Raw genomic sequence first — 23,230 nt, 5'->3', positions numbered from 1 at the left:
AAAGCAGCTTCCATCTTCATAAGGCGTTTGTTTCTAGGCGTCACCATTCTTTTTGCAGCCTTGTTGAACATTATCTGAGAAGTTTGCCTAATCTTCTTTTCGTCTTTCCGAATGTATCGCACAGTCGATTCGTTGATCCCATAATGCCGACCAACCTCTACATTAGAACGTCCCGCTTTCAGCATGTCCAAAAGATCAATTTTCTCCTTAATTGTCAGCATCTTCCTGCTCTTTTTAGCGTCGCCGCCTCCACTCTGGGTGCAACGTTTAGGAGCCATCTTCCAACAAGTCTTTCTTAACAAGTTCCAACAGTTCCAACAGTTCCAACAGTTTCAAAGCACGCTGAGCAAACAAAGCTGATTGGCCGAGATTTCGGCCAACCAGCAATGGCAGACGTCAGTTTGGTGATGACGTGTGACGTCATCGGGCGGAAAAAATCGTGCACGTATTTTTAATTTATTATTTTTTGAAAACTCGCGATATAGCGTTTTGCGAAGATCGAGATCGCGAAAATCGAGGGATCACTGTAGTTGTTGAGGATAAGGGACAAACAAATAATGATAATAATGTTCTTCGGGTAATGTGCACAAATGCTCGAAGCTTGAACAACAAGCTCTGTGAGTAATGGCCATAATATCAAGAGATAATTTGGATCTGGTTGCCATAACTGAGACATGGTTTAAGGACTTCAATGAATGGGAAATATCCATACCAGGATATACAGTGATCCCCCGGTTATTGCGTCCCCGACCATTGCGAACAGGGTAATTTGCGATTTTTGAACCCGGAAGTCAAAACACCATCTGCGCATGCGTGCCCTTTTTTTCTATGGGCACGCATGCGTAGATGGCCCCCGGCAGATCAGCTGCTGGGCGGCTTCCCTGGGTCTTCCCCCTCTTGCTGGCGGGAGGGCAAGCGGCGGGCATCAGCAAGGAGTTTCCCCACCGCCCACACAAACTCCTCGCTGCCGCCCGCCCTTCGCCCTTCGCCCGCCCTTCGCCCTTCGCCCGCCCACGCCGTTCATTCTCGCCGCTTCCCACCTGAGTCCTGAAGCGAATTCGCTTCAGGACTCAGGTGGAAAGCGGCGAGAATGAACGGCGTGGGCGCGGGATGCCGAGCGGGCGGCGGACAAGCCGTTCGCTAGCGCTCGCTCTCGCCGCTTTCCACCTGAGTCCTGAAGCGAATTCGCAGATGGTGTTTTTACTTCCGCAGCGCTACTTCGTGAAAACCCGCTCATTGCGGGGGGTCCTGGAACGGAACCCTCGCAACGAGCGGGGGATCACTGTACATTGTATAGGAAGGATAGAGTAGAAAGGGAGGTGAAGTAGCCATTTATGTGAAGGAAAGTCTAAAAACAACACTCATTCAAAATACATGTAAAGATCTGGAGACATTCTGTGTTTGCATGCAAACTAAAGAGGGTTCTGTCATTAGATTTGGGGTGATCTATAGACCTTCAGGGCAATATGAGGATTATGACAACAAGATGGTGGATGAAATTGCCCAAATGGCAGTAAAGGGAGATATTGTGATTAGGAGTGATTTCAACACGCCTGATATTAACTGGAATATCCCTATTGCTCTTACATGCAAAAGTAAGAATATAGTAGAGGCCCTTACAGGAGCAGCTCTGGCACAGCTGGTTAAGACACCAACTAGAGGGGAGAATATTCTAGATTTAGTTTTTACCAATGGGAACCGGGTTTCAGAGGTTAAGGTGGGAGAAAACATCAGTTGCAGTGATCACCTATGTTTGTGGTTAGATGTAAAAACTGATTGTGAGTAATCCTATACAGTGATCCCCCGTTTATTGCGTCCCCAACCATTGCGAACAGGGTACTTCGCGATTTTTCAACCCGGAAGTCAAAATACCATCTACGCATGCGTGCGTTTTTTCTATGGGCACGCATGCGTAGATGGCAACCGGGAGATCAGCTGCTGGGTGGCTTTCCTGGGTCTTCCCCCTCTTGCTGGCATCAGCAAGGAGTTTCCCCACCGCCCACGCAAACTCCTCGCTGCCGCCCGCCCTTCACCCGCCCACGCCGTTCATTCTCGCCGCTTTCGAGCTGAGTCCTGAAGCGAATTCGCTCCCGGACTCAGCTCGAAAGCGCCGAGAGACAGCGCCAAGGAACGGCCTGTCCACGCTGTCTCTCGGCGCTTTCGAGCTGAGTCCGGGAGCGAGTTCGCTCCCGGACTCAGCTCGAAAGCGCCGAGAGACAGCGCCAAGGAACGGGCCTGTCCACGCTGTCTCTCGGCGCGTTCGAGCTGAGTCCGGGAGCGAGTTCGCTCCCGGACTCAGCTCGAAAGCGCCGAGAGACAGCGCCAAGGAACGGGCCTGTCCACGCTGTCTCTCGGCGCTTTCGAGCTGAGTCCGGGAGCGAGTTCGCTCCTGGACTCAGCTCGAAAGCGCTGAGAGACAGCGCCAAGGAACGGGCCTGTCCACGCTGTCTCTCGGCGCTTTCGAGCTGAGTCCGGGAGCGAGTTCGCTCCCGGACTCAGCTCGAAAGCGCCGAGAGACAGCGCCAAGGAACGGGCCTGTCCACGCTGTCTCTCGGCGCTTTCGAGCTGAGTCCGGGAGCGAATTCGCTCCCGGACTCAGCTCGAAAGCGCCGAGAGACAGCGCCCCCCGGACCCCCAACCCGGGTTTGGGGGGCTGCTAGGAAGCCCCCCATGCCGGCGGCAAACAGCCGCGCCGCCCCCAATCTTCGGCTCCTCGCTAGCGCTGTGGGAGTAAAAACACCATCTGCACATGGAACGGAACCCTCGCAACGAGCGGGGGATCACTGTACTTCAACCAAAGTATTGGATTTCAGAAAAACAAATTTCAATAAAATGGGAAAATATTTAAATAATGAATTAAAGGGCAGAGATAAAAAAAGAACACCGTAAGACAGGAAGTACGAAACAGGAAGCTACAGTAAAAGAGTCATTTAGAGCTACATAGAGAAGACTTGGAGAATTGATCACCTAGCGATATTGTGTGGCCAGAGGAAATATAGCCGATTGCTACTGGTTTTTAAATACAGTATTCTAGAGAAGAATGACCAGCCAATGCATTAAAGAAGTCAAGATGAAATTATTTGAACTGAATTAACTGATTTGAATTGATTAGATTTAATTGGACTGATTGATTTGACTGAAATTACATTTTGATCTAATTGGATTGATTGATTTGACTGAAATTACATTTAATAATATTAATTGAAATTAAATAATTTAAGAATTAAATGTCTTTAAGAAAATTAAAATTAAAATACGTGTAAGAATATTTAAAAGTTACTAAAAGATATTAGCACCTTCTTTTCTCTTTTCTCTGTTCTTACAAAGTTATAAATTAGAAAAAGAATTGAGTATACTTAATGAATTAGATTTTTTTATATTTTAACCTTGTGGGAGCTTATATATACATACATACATACATACATACATACATACATACATACATACATACATACATAAATATATATACACACACACACACACAAATATACAAGCATAAGAGGAGAAAATTTAATGGCTTATAAATAAACAAATTGAAAACAGATTTGATTATTGCGCATAATATAGATGAGATACTGTATATGGCTAACTGAAGGAGGTAGATCTTTGTTATGTAGAATAGACTGGTCCAGGCTATTAACAAAGCTGTGGGGATGAGTGAGCTGGGCCATTCCTTGATGGCACATTGACAAAGGTGGGAGCTACTAAGAGTGAGTCTTTTTTCTGTTTAAATAGTGGTTCTCAAGCTTTCTAATGCCGCAACCCCTTAATACAGTTCCTCATGTTGTGGTGATTCCCAACCATAAGTCTAGCACCAATTCTCTGAACAGAGATTTAAGCTGATTGGCAGGAAGGTCAGAGGGACACACCCATTGTAAACCCCCAATTGGTTGAATTGTAAAACTATGTTCTAAGAAGCCAGAATAGAAGCTTTAATTCCTAACACCATGGGAAATTTGTCTTTTCCCCTGGTCTTATGCGACCCCTGTGAAACGATCATTCGACCCCCTAAAGGGGTCCCGATCCTCAGGTTGAGAACCACTGGCCTAAAAGCATGTTTCCAGGGATATTCTATATAATTGTTGTTGTGAGCCGCCCCGAGTCTACGGAGAGGGGCGGCATACAAATCTAATAAATAATAATAATAATAATAATAATAATAATAATAATAATCTTCCTTTTTAATATTTCCTAGGATATTTCATTTTTCTAGGAGGAGGTTAACTTCCCAAAAGTTATATTTTCACAAATAAGTATTTTCTTATCAGGAGAAATGGTTGGCTTGCAACATATTTATTTATTTATTATTTATTTATTATTTGGACTTGTATGCCGCCCCTCTCCGAAGACTCAGGGCGGCTCACAACAAGTAAAACAATCATGATAATCCAATTAATTAAAATATTTAAAGATTTAAGAACAACCCCATATACTAACAGACACACACACAAGCATACCATGTATAAATTAAACGTGCCCACGGGAGATGTTTAATTTCCCCATGCCTGACGGCAAAGATGGGTCTTAAGCAGTTTACGGAAGGCAGGAAGAGTAGGGGCAGTTCTAATCTCCGGGGGGGAGTTGGTTCCAGAGAGCCGGTGCCGCCACAGAGAAGGCTCTTCCCCTGGGGCCCGCCAACCGACATTGTTTAGTTGACGGGACCCAGAGAAGGCCCACTCTGTGGGACCTAATCGGTCGCTGGGATTCGTGCGGCAGGAGGCGGTCTCGGAGATATTCTGGTCCAATGCCATGAAGGGCTTTAAAGGTCATAACCAACACTTTGAATTGTGACCGGAAATTGATCGGCAGCCAATGGAGACTGCGGAGTGATGGTGAAACATGGGCATACCTAGGTAAGCCCATGACTGCTCTCGCAGCTGCGTTCTGCACGATCTGAAGTTTCCGAACACTTTTCAAAGGTAGCCCCATGTAGAGAGCATTACAGTAGTCAAACCTCGAGGTGATGAGGGCATGAGTGACTGTGAGCAATGAGTCCCGGTCCAGATAGGGCCGCAACTGGTGCACCAGGCGAATCTGGGCAAACGCCCCCCTCGCCACAGCTGAGAGATGGTTTTCTAATGTGAGCTGTGGATCGAGGAGGACGCCCAAGTTGCGGACCCTCTCCGAGGGGGTCAATAATTCCCCCCCAGGGTGATGGACGGACAGATGGGATTGTCCTTGGGAGGCAGAACCCACAGCCACTCCATCTTATCCGGGTTGAGTTTGAGTCTGTTGACACCCATCCAGGCCCCAACAGCCTCCAGGCACCGGCACATCACTTCCACCGCTTCGTTGACTGGGCATGGGGTGGAGATGTAAAGCTGGGTATCATCGGCATATTGATGATACCTCACCCCATGTCCTTGGATGATCTCACCCAGCGGTTTCATGTAGATGTTAAATAGCAAGGGGGAGAGGACCGACCCCTGAGGCACCCCACAAGGGAGAGACCTCGGAGCCGACCTCTGACCCCCCACTAACACCGACTGCGACCGGCCAGAGAGGTAGGAGGAGAACCACTGGAGCACAGTGCCTCTCACCCCCAGCCCCTCCAACCGGTGCAGAAGGATACCAGGGTCGATGGTATCGAAAGCCGCTGAGAGATCGAGGAGCACCAGGACAGAGGATAAACCCCTGTCCCGGGCCCGCCAGAGATCATCCATCAACGCGACCAAAGCGGTTTCCGTGCTGTAACCGGGCCTGAAACCCGACTGTCGGGGACCTAGATAATCGGCTTCTTCCAAGGACCGCTGGAGCTGGAGTGCCACCACCTTCTCGACAACCTTCCCCATAAAAGGAAGGTTGGAGACTGGACGATAGTTATTAAGTACGGCTGGGTCCAGGGAAGGCTTCTTGAGGAGGGGGCGCACGAGCGCTTCTTTATAGAGTGTTGGAAAGACTCCCCTCCCCAAGGAAGCATTGGTAATCTCCTGGGCCCAGCTCCGTGTCACCTCCCTGCCGGCCGAGACCAACCAGGAGGGACACGGATCCAGTAAACAGGTGGCGGAACTCACAGCTCCAATGGCCTTGTCCACTTCATCAGGTGTCACCAGATCAAACTCCTCCCAGACAGGTGGACAAGTACGTGCCCCAGTCACCTCGACTGACTCGTTGTCAGTCGACTCTGTTTTACAATTGGAGTCGAGGTCGGCCCGGATCTGAGCGACTTTATCAGCGAAAAACGTGTTAAACTCCTCGGCACTACTCTGCAAGGGCTCCCCAGCTCCCCCCTGGTTAAGAAGGGAGCGGGTCACCCTAAACAGAGTAGCCAGGCGGGATTCCGCTGATGCAATCAAGGCGGCATGGTACGCGCATCTTGCCGCCTTGAGCGCCACTTTGTAAGTCTTAATAAAAGCTCTTACAAGTGTTCGATCAGATTCAGACCTACTCTTCCTCCATCGCTTCTCTAGACGTCTCTTTTGGCGTTTCAACTCCCAGAGCTCCTCGTTGAACCATGGGGCTCTACGGGGTCTAGCGCCACGGAGAGGTTGCAAAGGCGCAATCCGGTCAAGAGCCTCCGCAGTAGCCGTATTCCAGGCCTCCGCAAGAGACTCCGCCGAACTGTGGATGAGTGCCTCTGGAATAACCCCAAGCGCCGTCTGAAAGCCCTCTGGGTCCATCAGGTGTCTGGGGCGGAACATCTTCATTGGTTCCGCCTCCCTGCGGGGAAGGATTGGAGCCAGGAAGTCAAGCCGTAGTAGAAAATGGTCTGACCATGACAAAGGCAACGCTTCTAAGCCCCTTAGTTTCAGACCATTTCTCAATTGCTCGGAAAGGAATACCATGTCAGGTGCGTGCCCTCCCTCGTGAGTCGGACCCTGTATTACTTGAGTCAGATCCATGGCTGCCATGGTGGCCATGAACTCCTGTGCCAGCCCAGAGGTTTCGCCGAGTGACGGCAGATTGAAGTCCCCCAGGACAATAAGTCCGGGGAACTCCACCGCCAACCCGGCTACCTCCTCGAGTAGCACAGGCAGGGCTTTTGACACGCAGCTGGGAGGCAGGTACGTGAGAAATAAGCCCACCTGAACCCCTAAGTCCAACTTCAGCAAGAGAGACTCGCAACCCGCAATTTCCGGAGCAATGAGTCTACGCAGGCAAAGGCTCTCCCTGGCTATAATAGCCACTCCTCCCCCCCTTCCCTGGGGTCGAGGTTGGTGCCATATCTGAAACCCAGCTGGGCAAATTTCAGAGAGAGGAACTCCTCCCTCTGGGCCCAGCCAGGTTTCAGTAATACAAGCCAGGTCGGCCTCCTCATCCAGGATCAAATCCCGGATGAGGAGAGCTTTATTTACCACCGACCTGGCATTAAGCAGCAGCAACCTGAGTCCAGGGCCAGAGTTACACTCATCACCAGTACCCAAGATTGGGCTCACAGAGCCGGAACAAGGGACTGTTAATAAGCAATGGTCCCTCGTTCCCCTGGAACAGCTAGCTCTGTGGCCCCCACCATATCTGCCTCTCCCCAGCAACACAGGGATATTCCAACCCTCTGCCACCCCAGAGATCGGTGCCCCTTCCTCTCCTGTCTCCCGAGCATCAGGTGGGCCAGATCTATCATTCACACCACTATCAGTCAACTCATCCATACCATAACCCCCCCCCCTCCAACCCAGTTGTACCAATCATTCCATTCATACCCACAGGCATATTTATCCCAGTCATCCATTACTTAACCCCGCAACATATTAAAAAAACAATTAAATCAATAACAGTATAAAATAGCAATTGGTAAAAAATTAAAACACTAAAACATTAAAATTTTCCTTATAAATAAGTTAATAAGATAAAAAGTTAAAAAGTTAATAAAATAGTATAAAAAAATATATAATACGAAATCAGATCTTAATTAATATCCATCATCAGTCAATCAACCAATCCAGGTCCGAATCCTCTATAGTTCTTCCATATAGTCAGAGTCTTAAAGTTTGCTGTTTTTTCCTATAGTCTATGGTCTTGCCACTAGGGGCGCAGTTCTTCTATAGTCTTAGTAGTACAGTAGTTGAGGAGATGGGGGGAAAAAATGAAAATGGTGTGGGGGGGGAGATAGCAATGATGACAAAAACAGGAATTAAACGATAAACAATAACCCCAGTCTAATTAGCCATGATGATTCTGGCAGTTAATTCCATAGTTCTCACCTCCCTCTAGTTCTTCAGGTCTCTGTGAGCATTCATACTGGGCGTCTGTCTCTTTCATTCCATTTTATCCCCCCCTTGGCACCAGCAGCTCTCACCCATTGGTGCCATACAGGGGGGGGTTGTTTCTAGATATTCCTCGCCCACCATATCTCCGCAGATGCCCTCCATCACTGACTGCAGGTCGCTCCCACCGGCCTGGATCGTCAGCGGCTTTGGTCTCACCAGCGCTGGTCTCTGCTCTACTCTACGAGCAGGCAGGGTCGCCTCAGTTCCAGCGCTGGTCTCTGCTCTACTCCGCTCCGCTCTCTCCGTTCCCCTCCTTTCCATCGACCCTCGAACCTCGTCTCCACCACCCCGGCACTGGCACTGGTCACTCTCACTCCCCAGTGCCGCGCCAGGAAGCTCAGCTCAGTCCGGCTCTCCACTTTCACAGCTTCTCTCCTCTCTCCTCTTCTTCGGCATTTTGCTCTCAGCATTTTGCTCTCAGCGTTCAGGCCCGGCCACCATCTTCCGCGCCTCAGCTGATCGGCACTGCAGCCTCCAGCGCTCCCCAGCGTCCCCAACAGCAGCGAAGGCACTCAATCTCTGGCTGCCTCAACGGGGGACAAGACAACAGACCGACTTCGGGTCATTTCGGAGCTGGATTGGCCCATTCCCGATGATTTTTCACCGTAGTCTCAGGAGAGCGACAGACCCACCATCTCCACCATGAAGTTGTTCCTTCCAGCTGCTGCTTCGACCCTTGGAAGAGCACAAAACCCGCTCTACAGGACACCTTCCTCGAATGAGTCTTCCGGAAGAGGAAGTTCCTCTGTACATATATATTTTCCAGCCATTACTACTTTTGATGCCATTTAAGGTGCTTTTTAATAAGTTTCCTCTTGTATCTGTTCCATATTTCCTGTAAGTTGTAACTCTCCTGGATCATACTCTCTGTGGGGTAACTGCTGAACAAATGTAGTGCTATCTGCCTGGATTTAGCAGTTGCTTTTTCCAGAAATAGCCGTTTTGGAATAAATATGCACTCTGCGCCTTCACTGATCTGTGGAAAGAGGAAAATAGTAATAACAATCTCTTTTGCTAACTAAAATAAATAATCCATATTTTAAGGCTACACTCTATTGTGTTATATATAAAACAAATCTGAGATTACCAAAAAAAAGATGTCAAGATAGTTAAAGTATTAATTGGTACACATAGATGCTTGCCAAAAGAAGAATACTTATTTAAATTTAGCTTACAATGAAAGAGGGTTTTTTAACTATTAAGGTGAAGAGTAATCTTATCCAAATATGAGAATTTTTATTAAGATAATGGTTTGTCTAAAGCAGTGATTTTCAACTTTTTTTGAGCCGCGGCACATTTTTTACATTTACAAAATCCTGGGGCACACCACCAACCAAAATGACACAAATCTAATAAATAAATAAATACATACATACATACATACATACATACACACACACACACACACACACACACACACACACACACACATAAATAACCCCCCTCATATATACAATCCCATGTAACATCCCCTTATAAATACAGTCAATCATCAATCATCCCTGCTCAAATTTATACCACTGTCTCATTTCTGGGTACTTCTCCTGTCTTTCCCCCTTTTCTCTCTCATGTTTCTCATTTCTCTCTCTTCCTCCATTTTTTCCTCATTCCTTCTTGTTGTATCCTTGTAAATAGTTTGGTTCCGTGTGGAAACGCTGTCTGAGCGAGAATCAGGAAGTCACTCCTGATTGGCTCAGATGCGGCTGCTCTCTCTCTGGCGGGAACCGCAAATGTACAAAAGGAGCGGTTTCTCCCAGGTAGAGCAGACGGTATCCGCTGAAGTCACTTACCTTTCTGAGCTGAATAAAGGAACCGTTTTCACCTAACCCTGTCTCTGGGTCTACTTCACTGGCGACGAAGGTGGGATGAACCACGCGTGCACAATGAACAACCTTCAAATCGGCCGGGCTCCTGAGTTCTTCGATCTGGAGAAATCCTCCTGGGACGCCTACCTAGCCAAGTTCGAGATCTTCCTCGAAGCAGCGGGAATAAGGGATGCCGACGCCGAACGAAAACGGGCCATCTTCCTGAACTACAGTGATCCCTCGATTAGCACGGTCTCGATTAGTGCGAAACGCTGCAACGCGGTTTTTCAAAAAATATTAATTAAAAAATACTCCACGGTTTTTTTGCTATACCACGGTTTTTCCCACCCGATGACGTCATACGTCATCACCAAGAGTCACTTCTCTGTCTCTTTCTCTTTCTTTCCTGTCACTATGCTTCAATCATTTTCTCATTTCTCTTTTTTCTCCCCTTTTTTCTATCATTTCTCTCTCTCTTTCTTCCTCTCTCACACTCTCTTCCTCCCTTCTCTCTCCCCCCCTCCACTTGCCCACGAGAAGAAAAAAAGCAACCTCTGCCGGGCAGCTCCCCTTGTGCCCCCGCTTTGTGCCTGCCTCTTTTGGGGATTTCTTTTTCTTTTCTTTTTTGCGCTGGCAGCGGGAGCTGTTGGGGAGGGCTCTGCCGGGAAGGCCTCTCAGCTGCAGAGCCGAATGGGGGCGGAGGCAACAGCGGAGCCCGGCGCTGGGGCCATGCGAGGCTGTTCATCCAGGGGGGCGTGGACTGGCAAGTTGCCCTCCTTTCTCTCTCTTTCTCAAGATCGCTTGCCGCTTGCCGCTTGCCTATTGCAGCGAAGGAGGCGAAGCAAGGCTCCAAGCTGCAAAGCGGCAAGCGGCAAGCGATCTTGGAGTTTCCCCTTTGCCTGGGCGGCAGGAAGACCAAGGGAAGGTTCCTTCAGCCGCCCAACACCTGATCCGCTCCGCAGCACGGCAGCAGCGAGGAGCCGAAGATGGGGTTTCCTCTTTGCCTTTACCCCATCTTCGGCTCCTCGCTGCTTCCGCGCTGCGGAGCAGATCAGCTGTTGGGCGGCTGAAGGAAACTTCCCTTGGTCTTCCCCGCCGCCCACACGCAAACTCCACCATCTGCGCATGTGCGGCCATGAAAAAAATGGCGCACATGCGCAGATGGTGGTTTTTACTTCCGCATCCAGTATAACGCGGAAATCGGTTAGCGCGGGAGGTCTTGGAACGTAACCCCCGCGCTAACCGAGAGATCACTGTACTGCGGTCCAGAAATCTTCGACCTCGGCCAGACTCTCACCGATCCGCTGCCAGCCAAATCCGTCGCTTGGGACGTCCTGCAAGCCAAGCTCGTGAGCCATTTCAATCCAACGAAACCAGCCGTCGTTTTCCGGCACCAGTTTTCCAGAATGGCTCAGCTCGAATCGGAATCCATCAATCAATTCGCAACGCGACTTCGAACGGTGCTTGCAAAATGCAAGTTTGATAACCCGGAAGCTCGCCTCACCGATGCCTTAATCTTCGGCATGAGAAATGCCACGGTCAGGAACAAACTCCTCACCGAAGACGAGCCGACCCTACAGGCAGTAATCAAGCTGGCTCAAACCGCAGAGGTCGCCAACGCTGCTGCCAAAGAACTGAAGGAGCACGACAAGCGAGAGGTCATCGCCAAGATCAACTCCACGTTTTCCCGCGCCGAGGACCCAGACAACCTCAGCCCACCAGCTCTCAACGAGGACAGCTGTTTCCTGCTGCAACAGGACCAGCCGAGACAACCCAGGTACCCTCGCCCCGTCGCCCCCTGCGCCGGCTGCCGAGGAAACCATCCGCGCCAACGATGCCCTTTCCGGGACGTCATTTGCCACTGCTGCAACCGACGCGGCCATATCGCCGAAGCCTGCAGAGCATCTGTGCCTGAAGAAGCCTTCTCCACTCCTCGTCCTCAGCGTTTCCAGAATCAAATACCTCAACTGCGCGAAAACAGGTCCTTCCGGTTTTCCGGCCACAAGAACTACTCAACCGCTAACCGTGACTACTCAAGAGGTAACAATCAATTTTCCGTGAATAACACGGCAACAAAAAATGGGGGCAAGATTGTAATTTCACTGCTTTTGAACAACAAGCCATGTTCTATGGAACTTGATACGGGGTCTAAATACACCATTATGCCGTGGGAAAAGCTTAAAATGTACATGCCTAGCCTCTCTAAATCTGAGCTATTACAAACCTCATTGGTAATTAGAGATTTTCAAGGGGGAATAATTTCTGTTTTATTTATTATTATTTATTTATTTATTTATTTATTACTTAGATTTGTATGCCGCCCCTCTCCGAAGACTCGGGGCGGCTCACAACACGTGGAAACAAATCATAAATAATCTAAACAGATTTAAAATATTTAACGATTTCAAAAAGACCCCATATACTAACAGACATACACTCAGGCATACCATATATAAATTAAACATGCCCAGGGGAAGATGTTTCAGTTCCCCCATGCCTGACGGCAAAGGTGGGTTTTAAGGAGTTTTCGGAAGGCAGGAAGAGTAGGGGCAGTCCTAATCTCCGGGGGGAGTTGGTTCCAGAGGGCCGGTGCCGCCACAGAGAAGGCTCTTCCCCTGGGGCCCGCCAACCGACATTGTTTAGTTGACGGGACCCAGAGAAGGCCCACTCTGTGGGACCTAATCGGTCGCTGGGATTCGTGCGGCAGCAGGCGGTCTCGGAGATATTCTGGTCCAGTGCCATGAAGGGCTTTAAAGGTCATAACCAACACTTTGAAGGCCAAGTGAATGTACCTATCGTGTTTAAGAATGTTAAATGTACCCTGCCTATGATTGTTGTTACAGGGGCTAAACACTCTCTCCTGGGGTTGGCTTGGATGAAACCTTTGGGAATTGAAATTTCTGGTATTTGTACTGTTAACTCTGATAGCATGCCTAACTTTTTACAAGAATTCCCAGAAGTGTTTAGCCCCACCTTGGGATCGTATAAAGGGCCCCCTATCTCGTTTTCTATTGACCCCAAGGTCCCGACTGTACGGCTCAAACCTCGCAGGGTACCCCTTCCGCTCCTCCCCAAACTTGACCTACAGCTGGATAAGCTCATAAGCCAAGGCATTTTAGTTCCTGTAGAGCAGGGGCCATGGGAAACACCCATAGTCACGCCTTTGAAACCAGATGGCTCCTTAAGGGTTTGCGCTGACTATAAATCTACGCTCAACAAAGCCCTCCAACATCACCCTTACCCCATTCCTGTGGTACAACAGCTCCTTCATTCCCTGGGGGAAGGGAAAAGGTTCGCAAAAATCGATTTAGCGCAAGCTTACCAGCAACTCCCTGTTGATGAACCGACAGCACGCGCACAGACAATTGTAACCCACAGGGGTGCCTTTAAATGTACCAGATTACAGTTTGGAGTAAGCATAGCCCCAGGGATATTTCAAAGCATAATGGAACGGCTGTTATCAGGGATTAAAGGGGCCATTCCCTATTTTGATGACATCTTAATTGCAGGGGAAAACCAAGAGCAGCTCAACAAAAGAATAAGGGAAGTACTTCAGAGACTACAGGACAAAGGGCTAAGAATCAAACCTGACAAATGTGTGTGGGGAACCAACAGTGTAGAATTTCTAGGATATAAAATCGATGGGGAAGGTATCCACCCCACTACTGAAAAATTGAGAGCCATTAGGGAAGCCCCAGAACCACAAAATAAGACAGAATTGCAAGCTTTTTTAGGCCTTCTTAACTTTTACTCCATCTTTTTAAAACAGAAGGCAACAGCAGCAGAGCCTCTACACCGTTTGCTCCAGAAAGAAACTCCTTGGACATGGGGGAGAACTGAACACGAAGCCTTTGTACAAATAAAACAGTTGCTAACTTCTAAAAGTGTGGTAGTCCAGTATAGTACTTCGCTACCCATCAGGCTTACGTGCGATGCTTCCCCATATGGCGTGGGAGGGGTCTTGGCACACGTTTTGCCTAATAATACAGAGGCCCCAATTGCTTTCTTTTCCAGAACAATGACCAATACTGAGAGAAATTACAGCCAACTAGATAAGGAGGCTCTAGCTTTAGTGGCTGGGGTGAAGAAGTTTCATAATTACCTTTTTGGCAGGAGTTTTGAATTGGTTACCAACCACAAGCCTTTACTAGGCCTCTTAGCCCCCAACAAACCTACTCCCCCATTTATGTCTCCAAGGTTAATCAGATGGGCCCTTTTCCTCTCAGGATACCAGTACGAGCTCATTCATAAAGGGGGTAAAACCATCAACCACGCAGATGGTCTCAGTAGGTGCCCCATGGCAGAGTTAGTAGAGGACCCTGCCCCGTCTGCTGATTTCCTAATGATAGAACTCGAAGACAGCCCACTAACTACTGCAAGGGAGGTGGCTGCACACACGCAGCAAGACCCAATCCTAAAAAAGGTGGTAAACTGTGTACTTAAGGGGTGGCAGAACGACTCTGTGGAACCTGAATTGTGTGATTTCAAAACCAAAAGACTAGAATTGTCATATGTGAAAGGTTGCCTGTTGTGGGGTGATAGAGTAATCATTCCTGAAAGTCTAAAGACCAAAGTACTCGAAATGTTACATGTGGGCCATCCTGGGATTGTCAGGATGAAGGTCCTAGCTAGGGGGCACTTATGGTGGCCAGGTTTGGATACTGATATTGAAAACTGGGTACCCAAATGTGATCCATGCCAAGAGTCACGGCCTAACCCCCCCCCAAAACAACTCCAGCAGAGTGGGAACAACCTGCAGGGCCATGGTCCAGGGTCCATATTGATTTTGCAGGGCCAGTGGGGTCACAATACTTTTTAATAGTAGTTGATGCATTTTCCAAGTGGGTGGAAATCATAGCAATGAACAATATAACTACAAGTGCCACCATTAAGGTTCTGCGCCGTTTGTTTGCCACCCATGGTTGTCCTGATATCTTAGTGTCTGACAATGGGCCACAATTAACAGCCAGGCAATTTGAATTGTTCTTAGATAATTTAGGAATCAGACATACACTCATCTCACCTTACTCGCCCTGGGCTAATGGTTTGGTAGAACGTTACGTTCGGGTGGCAAAGGAAGCATTGCGCAGATCAGGCCCAGGAGATGTACAACAGAATTTGGACCAGTTTTTGTTAACCCAGCATATCACCCCAAACTCTCACACGCACATAAGCCCTGCTGAGATACTAATGGGAAGGAAACTGAGGTCCCCACTGGATAGGTTACACCCAAGGTTTTTTACCCAAAATCCTATGTATGTGAACCCTGAGAGACAAATGTATTTGGGGCAAAGTGTTTTTGTAAAGAATTTTGATGGGGGTGTAAATTGGATGAAAGGGACAATTGTACAACAGACCGCTCCAAAAACATACATTGTTAAGTTGGAGGATGGTCGAATGTGGAAGCGGCACATTGACCATATACGTAAGCGCATGGGAAACTCATCGGAACAAACCGCTGAAACAGACTCTCCCACTTTAATAGACTGTAACGCGCAACCCGATTTAATAGACTTGCAAATGGACTTATCGGGTCAGGAAGGATCCTCCAGCGACGCCAAACCATCTTCATCCTCCGAGGTCGGTGTTGTGCCTGCCAGGTCAACCCAACAGGCCGGAGCCCAAACCAGGCCCCAGCTGCGCCGGGAAAGCACAAATGAACCGACCTCCACCGTCGGCAGCGAGGACTCAATTGAACTGCGCAGGTCGGAGCGAGCCTCGCGAAGACCCAGCAGATTGGAGGACTTCGTCACGTGGCTTTCGTGATTGATGTATCCTGACTAAGGAGGGAGGGGTGTTGTATCCTTGTAAATAGTTTGGTTCTGTGTGGAAACGCTGTCTGAGCGAGAATCAGGAAGTCGCTCCTGATTGGCTCAGACGTGGCTGCTCTCTCTCTGGCGGGAACCGCAAATGTACAAAAGGAGCGGTTTCTCCCAGGTAGAGCAGACGGTATCCGCTGAAGTCACTTACCTTTCTGAGCTGAATAAAGGAACCGTTTTCACCTAACCCTGTCTCTGGGTCTACTTCACTTCTCCCTCTCACTTCTCCTCTTTTTCCATCCCTGTCTCTCTCCCCCCCTTACATGTGTGTGTGTGTGTATACACACTCGAACCATTTCCAAAACCAGTTGAGGGCTGGGGGTTTTTTCTCTTTTATTCTTTTCAAAAACAGGTGTGGGCTGGGGGGGGTTCTTATTATTTGGGTGCTTTTTACCATATGCTTCAAGAATCACTTCTCTCTCTCTCTCTTTTGTTTCTCCTCTCATTCTCTGCCTCAATCATTTTCTCATTTCTCCTTTTTTCTCCCCTTTTTGTTCTCATTTCTCTCTCTCCTGTCTCTCTTGCTTTCTCTCTTTTGCTATCTTTTTCTCTCTTGCTTTCCTTCTCTCTCTCACTCGTTCTCTCTCTTATTTTCTTTCTCTCTCTCTCTTGTTCTCTCTCTCTCTCATGCTTTCTCTCTCTTGTTCTTTCTCTCCCTCTCTCTTGTTCTCTCTCTCTCTCTCTTATTTTCTTTCTGAGGCTCCTCCCACAGCAGTGGCTACAGCGGCGCTAGCGATCCGGCTGCTAGCCGCTCCGAGCGCTGTGGGAATGCCCACCCCTCTCACAGTCCGGTCCCGGGCTGACAGTAAAGGGGCTGCTTCCCATCCTCCTTCTCAGAAGGTTTCCTTCTGAGCAAGCTGGCAGGAGGATGGGAAGCAGCCCCTTTACTGTCAGCCCGGGACCAGACTGTGAGAGGGGTGGGCGTTCCCACAGCGCTCGGAGCAGCTAGCGGCCAGATCGCCAGTGCCGCTGCAGCCACCGCTAATGTAAAGGGGCTGCTTCCCATCCTCCTGCCAGCTTGCTCAGAAGGAAACCTTCTGAGAAGGAGGATGGGAAGCAGCCCCTTTACTGTCAGCCTGGGACCGGACTGTGAGAGGGGTGGGCGTTCCCACAGTGCTCGGAGTGGCTAGCGGCTGGATCGCCAGCGCCGCTGCAGCCATCGCTGTGGGAGGAGCCGCGCCCCAAGAAAGCCGAAGAGAAAGACGGATCGGGCGGGCGGGGACAGCCACAAGTGGAAGCCTCAGTCCTGGAGCTCCCACTTGCAGGAGCCGCCTGGCGGCACACCTGCCGGTGTCTCGCAGCACACTAGTGTGCCGCAGCACACCGGTTGAAAAACACTGCACTAGCATAATAAAAGTTTCATTATTATCTTTTTCTATTCAAAGATGGAGATGCAAGTGAATTGGAGCGTACAAAGCAGTATATGAATGATGCCTTTCAATCTGGGGCGCTGACATGTCTGATTTGCATTGCTTCAATTAAGAGAAATCAAGCGGTAAGTATCTTACTTTGCTGTAATATCTTTTTTCCAATCTGTATTTACTAATCTCTTGAAATACTCTTGGCTTCCGAAACGAAACAGGATCAGAATGCTTATTTGGGACTTCCTGTTTGGAATATCCAATCAGAGTATTCCAAGCCTCCTTTTCTATGGTGGGTAATTGAATCAACCTGAGTGAATAGATTTCCTTATTAAATTTATACAAACAGTTCAAATTAACATCATTAAGACTTACCATATAAGACGCACTGGAATATAAGATGCAGCTTAGTTTTGGAGGAGGAAAATAGCGGAAAATATCTACCTAACAGGTATTCATCTGGCTAGTATCCTTAGCCTGGTCAGCTTCAGAACATTATTTTATTACATTATTTTATTATTTTATTTATTACATTATTTTATTATTTCTGGAGACCTCACCTACAAAAAGATATTGACAAAATTGAACAGGTCGAAAGACGGGCTACAAGAATGGTGGAAGGTCTTAAGCATAAAACGTATCAGGAAAGACTTAATGAGCACAATCTGTATAGTCTGGAGGACAGAAGGAAAAGGGGGGACATGATCGAAACATTTAAATATGTTAAAGGGTTAAATAAGGTCCAGGAGGGAAGTGTTTTTAATAGGAAAGTGAACACAAGAACAAGGGGACACAATCTGAAGTTAGTTGGGGGAAAGATTAGCAGTAACGTGAGAAAATATTATTTTACTGAAAGAGTAGTAGATCCTTGGAACAAACTTCCAGCAGACGTGGTAGATAAATCCACAGTAACTGAATTTAAACATGCCTGGGATAAACATATATCCATCCTAAGCTAAAATACAGAAAATAGTATAAGGGCAGACTAGATGGACCATGAGGTCTTTTTCTGCCATTCAGACTTCTATATTTCTATGATCTGCTTAACAACCCATGCAGTCATTTTAAGTACCTCATTAGGGAGAGCAGGGGGTGGGGTCATTAAAGCCCATCTTGACATGTGATGATAGTGGGCAGGGTCCACGACAGTCATATATCAAGGACTGCCTTTATACTTGCTTGCTTCTTTACCTTCTAGTCCAGGGGTCTCCAACCTTGGCAACTTTGAAACTTGTGGACCTCAACTCCCAGAGTTCCTCAGCCAGCTTTTGTCAGGTCTGCTTCGCTCAGAATTTAGGAAAGTAAAGCTCAGAGTCCATTTTGAACTTCAAAGGTCACTTTTACTAAATCAGAAGTGAATGCATCAAAAGAAAAGTCTTAGGGAAAAGGTGTGATAGATGGCTATTACAAAATAACCCCAGAACCCCCCCTTTGCAGTTCATCCAATCCACATTGCCCATAATCGTCAGGTGGGTGCATCTTCGCTGGCGTGTCACGTTTTTGGAATGTGTGGCCGTTAACCTTGGCTCGCTGACAAGCAGGTCTGCTCTGCGCATCTGTGCCAGCCCCCAGCTGCCCCCCTTCTTCACCCTTTCTCATGCAAACTCAAAATTATACTGGGCTCCTCCAGCAAACTCCCCCCCCCCAAAATACCGAATGTCTCCCCCCACCCCCATTTCTTATGACAATTGAAGTGCAGTTGAAGATAGGAAGGAAAACGCAACGAGTCTGACAGCTTTGCTGGCTGAGGAATTCTGGGAATTGAAGTCCACAAGTCTTAAAGTTGCCAAGGTTGGAGACCCCTGGTCTAGTCTCTCCCGTTCATTCTGTGCAAGAAATGCTATGAACGTACTTGTAGACACCCTTAGCTGAGTCACCTTGTCGCAGGATGACTTTTATCAAAGAGTGAGCTAAAATTGTAAAATTTAAAATCAGCAAGTAATATTGAGATTCCCAAGGGGTTTCTTTAACCAAGAAATGTACTGAGTGCAGGCACATGCTGTGATTTCATGCAAGAATCAGTAAAATTATTTCCCAGTCATGGGGCGCTTCGACAACTTTCAACCTGCAGCTGCACTTTGGCTGCACAAATCCGGACAACCACTAGATGTCAGCCAAGACAGGCAACAATTCTACCTCTTTACTGCCACACTATGTTCAACGGATCAGTCAATCAATGTTCATTCGGAAGAAAACGGACATAGAAAGATCTCTAACCAAACACTTGTCACTTACATCTAACGTCCTCCACACACAACAGAATAACCTACACAACCAGACTTGAAATCTTAGGCTAAGAAATCTTAGCACTACGTCGCCTTAAACACGACCTAAGCATAGCCCATAAAATCATCTGCTACAACATCCTTCCTGCCAACGACTACTTCAGCTTCAATCACGACAATACACAGGCACACAACAGATACAAACTCAAAGCAAACCGCTCCAAACTCGACTGAGTAGTTAATGCATGGAACTCACTACCTGATTCTGTAGTATCATCACCAAACCCCCAAAACTTTGCCCTTAGACTACCCACTGTTGACCTCACTCAATTCCTAAGAGGTCAGTAAGGAGCCTACATAAGTGCACCAGCATGACTACCGTCCTAATGTTTCTCTCGTATTAGTACCAATATCATGTTTATAAACATTTTTTTTAAAATAATTTTTATTACAATACAAAAATTAAAAAAGAGCAGATATATAGTATTTTACATATTATATCATTTCAGAGTATAATTATTATTTGTATGGTTGTTGTGCTTAAATTCTAAGATACTTTATACAGAGCTGCCCCTAGTTCCCCCTCCCTCCCCGTTGAAATGTTGACCTAACAGTGCTATTTTTTCCTTTTGATATCAACATGCAGCTTATGGCATCAGCGGTTGTCACACATTTGTTCTATCGTACAATTAATCTAAAGTCAGATTGGATCGATCTTGATTTTGTATCTCGGAATGATTTTAAGAACATCTTGTTTATTTACTACCATTATTGTTATTGTTTTGGTTTTGGGTTTTGGGTTTGGGTTTTTCCTTGTCTCTACCCAGTCATAATTTTTTTTTCAGATTTCATAATATTTTGATTCTTCTTTATTTTTGAGTTTTTGGGTTAATCTGTCCACTTCTGCACAGTCTTTTTTTTTAATCATTTCTCTTTCTTTTTATATCTTTGTATACTACCAATACATACTTGACAAAATAAATAAATAAATAATTTTTTGTGAAAAAGCAATTGGCAGCAGCTTTGGTGGTTCTGCACAACTTTTGTTCTTTTGCTGCCATCTAGTGATTCCTTTAGGAGAAAAAGTGGATGGAATGGAATTTCTGACCCTAACAGGCTCAATTCCAGCCACATTGTGCATGGTGCTAGGTAGTGGTTTTTCCACAGTTCAGGACTCTTAAATTTTAGCCAGAAAAAGCTCACAAATTGGTGGCCTTATTGTGTTGCTTGGAAGAATTACATGTACAACATGTAAGTAAGTAGCACAACTTGGCTATGTTCAAGATGCACCTTAAGGACAGACTGTAGGGGCAGCATGGCAAAGCAGCTGTGCATTTGAGGGCTCCGTATGTACATAGAAATCAACCCTTAAAGCTAGAAAGGAAGCACAGAGCTAATCTCAAAATGGCAAAATTTAAATACCTGCTAAAAAAAACATCAGCAAAGGTAATACGTCTGTTTTTGTGCTGATTCCAAAAATATGGTTAGTTTTGCTCTATCACATAAAGTTTCTGATATAGAAGCATTTTTGTTATTACGTTATTTCTACATTTTCATGTGGTAATCATTGTTTTCTTAATGTCGCCAGTATTTCCTATACGTCCTATAAAGTATTTCCTATACCTTATAATAATGATGCTGTGCCGTGCCAACTATACCTGCTACAGAAAAACTATATACATTTTTGAAATCAGAACAAAAAATGATTCAGAATAGTATAAGGTCAACTGCTATTATTACAAAAATATTTTTTTTGTAGGCCTGTGCTATTATACAATAACGGGCATAAGGCAGATGTACGAAAACATCTTCATGTGTCAGACTGCTGGAATAATTAGGGGACCGAAAGGAGGAATAAGGAAAGGCACTGCTGAATACTATTAAAATTCTTTGGCATTAGGAGATAAATAGTACAGAACCTTTGATTGTTTCCATTTTTGTTCTTTACATCAAAAGGAAAAGAAAATAGACAAATAATGAACCAGAATATCTGGGAGAAACTTTTCTGATGCATCTCATTTTCTCTGTTTCAGATCTCTGCCAGCTCCCAAAGCCTCTAGCAGCGCAAAAGACGAGAGCTGGAAGGATGGCTGCTATTGAGCGGCAGTGCATGTAACTCAGCCACGCCCATCTTCACCAGGCTAAACCACAAGTCAACATGCAGACCAATGGAAATATACTTTGGGAGGGAGGGGTTGAAAACTCTCCAGATCTCTCTGTCTTTAATTAGCACAAGCTGGCAGAGATTATAAAACAGCACTTTAATGACACTAACATCAGATACTTGGTGATCACTCAAATCATTTTTACGTGAATCACGTATCATTTCTGAAGCTCCGCTTCCCTGCTTCCTAAAAATTGTTATCAACGCTCACATGGCTACTACAGCAGCAGCCCACCACGGATGCAAACCAGGGCAGATATCTTTAATATCATTAATATGCCAAAGATACGTCCATTTTTGAAAAAAAGCAGCACGTAAAATGTTAAGCAAAAAAAAAAAATCTTGAAAGATCACACATTACTTGATTTTAAAGACCAAGGCGAAATTTCTGTAGCACATAGAAGAGAAATATTAATGGTCAATGAAAGCAAAAAAAAAAAATTTAGATTGTAAAAATGCTAACTGGGCTAGGTGAGGCAATTGCTTTAGACAATTGTGGAAGAGATGTGTTGAGAAACCGAGTCACAACAGAACGTCGTCTCTGGAATCTCACTGTGGGAGCGGTAGGAAAGTCCGTACCATTTTTTTTACAAAACAAACCTAGGCCTCTGGGACATCATAAGCATAGGTTGCATTTTTTTTTATGTTGACTTGTTCATATCAGGTTTTGTATAATACTACGATTGCCAAAAGGGCTCGTTTTCAGTTGTACAATCCCAAAACTAGCTGTTCCTGGCTCAGGAAAATAGCCTTTTTCTCTCTTTTTTTGCAGTGATATTTTTTGAATATACAGTACAAGTTCTTTTTACAAGCAAGCTTCCTGGAAAGAGAAGGGATGAAGACATATCGCCACGTGCTTACTACCTGGAGTGCAACTTGAGCAGGCCCGTAGTTAACATGAAGGGAAAAACAGCTATGCAGCCCTTAACCAGAGGTTCTAAAGAAATCAGTTGTTCCGCTGATACCAAATGATTTATTCATGTGGGTTATGTTTCACAGTATGAGGGAGTCCGTCTTTCTCTTTATTAAAAAGAAAAAAAAATCAGCTTCTTAAAGGTGTGTTGAATTGTAAATACTTCCACTGAGGTTTATTGCCCCTTATTAATACTTTAACTGATGTACTTTGCCTTATATTTGTATTTTGCATTGTTGGTAACAGTTTGCAAAGAAAAAAAGAAAACTCTGCCATGTATGTTTACAAAGTGGTTTGTTCCTCTAACCGTTGTCGGCTTTTCGCTATTTCGCCAGTCCTTATTTGTCAGGGTATCCCTTCACGCAGTAGGAAAAAAAATACTAATACCCAAAGCCCCATCTCTTGCAGATCCCCTTTTCAGTTGCTTTTATGTTGGAGTGGAAGACGGAAAGTAAGCTACTTTTGCCAGAAAGAAATTCAGAGTAAGTCGGTTGCAAGAATTATTTTTCTTTTTAAGGGAAAAAAAAAAGGCAGTCTCTTAGAATAACATTTCCTTTTGCTGTCTAAAACAGAGGTCTCCAACCTTGGCAACTTTAAGACTTTTGGACTTCAACTCTGGGAGTTAAATCCCACAAGTCTTAAAGTTGCCAAGGTTGGAAACCCCTGGTGTAAAGCACTGAGCTTTAAAAAAACCCAAGGTTTTAGCTAGGATACCATTTTGGTAAAGGACTGAACA

The 23,230-nt window shown here is 46.3% G+C and overlaps 1 protein-coding gene across 3 annotated transcripts in view; it reads left to right on the top strand.

Annotated features, from left to right (window-relative positions):
• Positions 1-23,023, top strand: part of SLAIN2 (SLAIN motif family member 2) — a 346,739-nt gene extending 323,716 nt beyond the window's left edge. For all 3 annotated transcript variants that reach the window (XM_070757205.1, XM_070757202.1, XM_070757200.1), the window contains one exon: positions 21,451-23,023. In XM_070757205.1, coding sequence (XP_070613306.1) covers positions 21,451-21,517 — 67 coding nt within the window. In that variant the 3' untranslated portion in view covers positions 21,518-23,023. The remainder of the gene's footprint in view (positions 1-21,450) is intronic.
• The last annotated feature ends 207 nt before the right edge of the window (positions 23,024-23,230 follow it).

This window comes from Erythrolamprus reginae, chromosome 7 (genome assembly GCF_031021105.1).
Source record: "Erythrolamprus reginae isolate rEryReg1 chromosome 7, rEryReg1.hap1, whole genome shotgun sequence".
Classification (NCBI taxonomy): domain Eukaryota; kingdom Metazoa; phylum Chordata; class Lepidosauria; order Squamata; family Dipsadidae; genus Erythrolamprus; species Erythrolamprus reginae.
The sequence above is the reverse complement of the archived record's forward strand: the minus strand, read 5'-3'. Positions and strand labels throughout refer to the sequence as shown.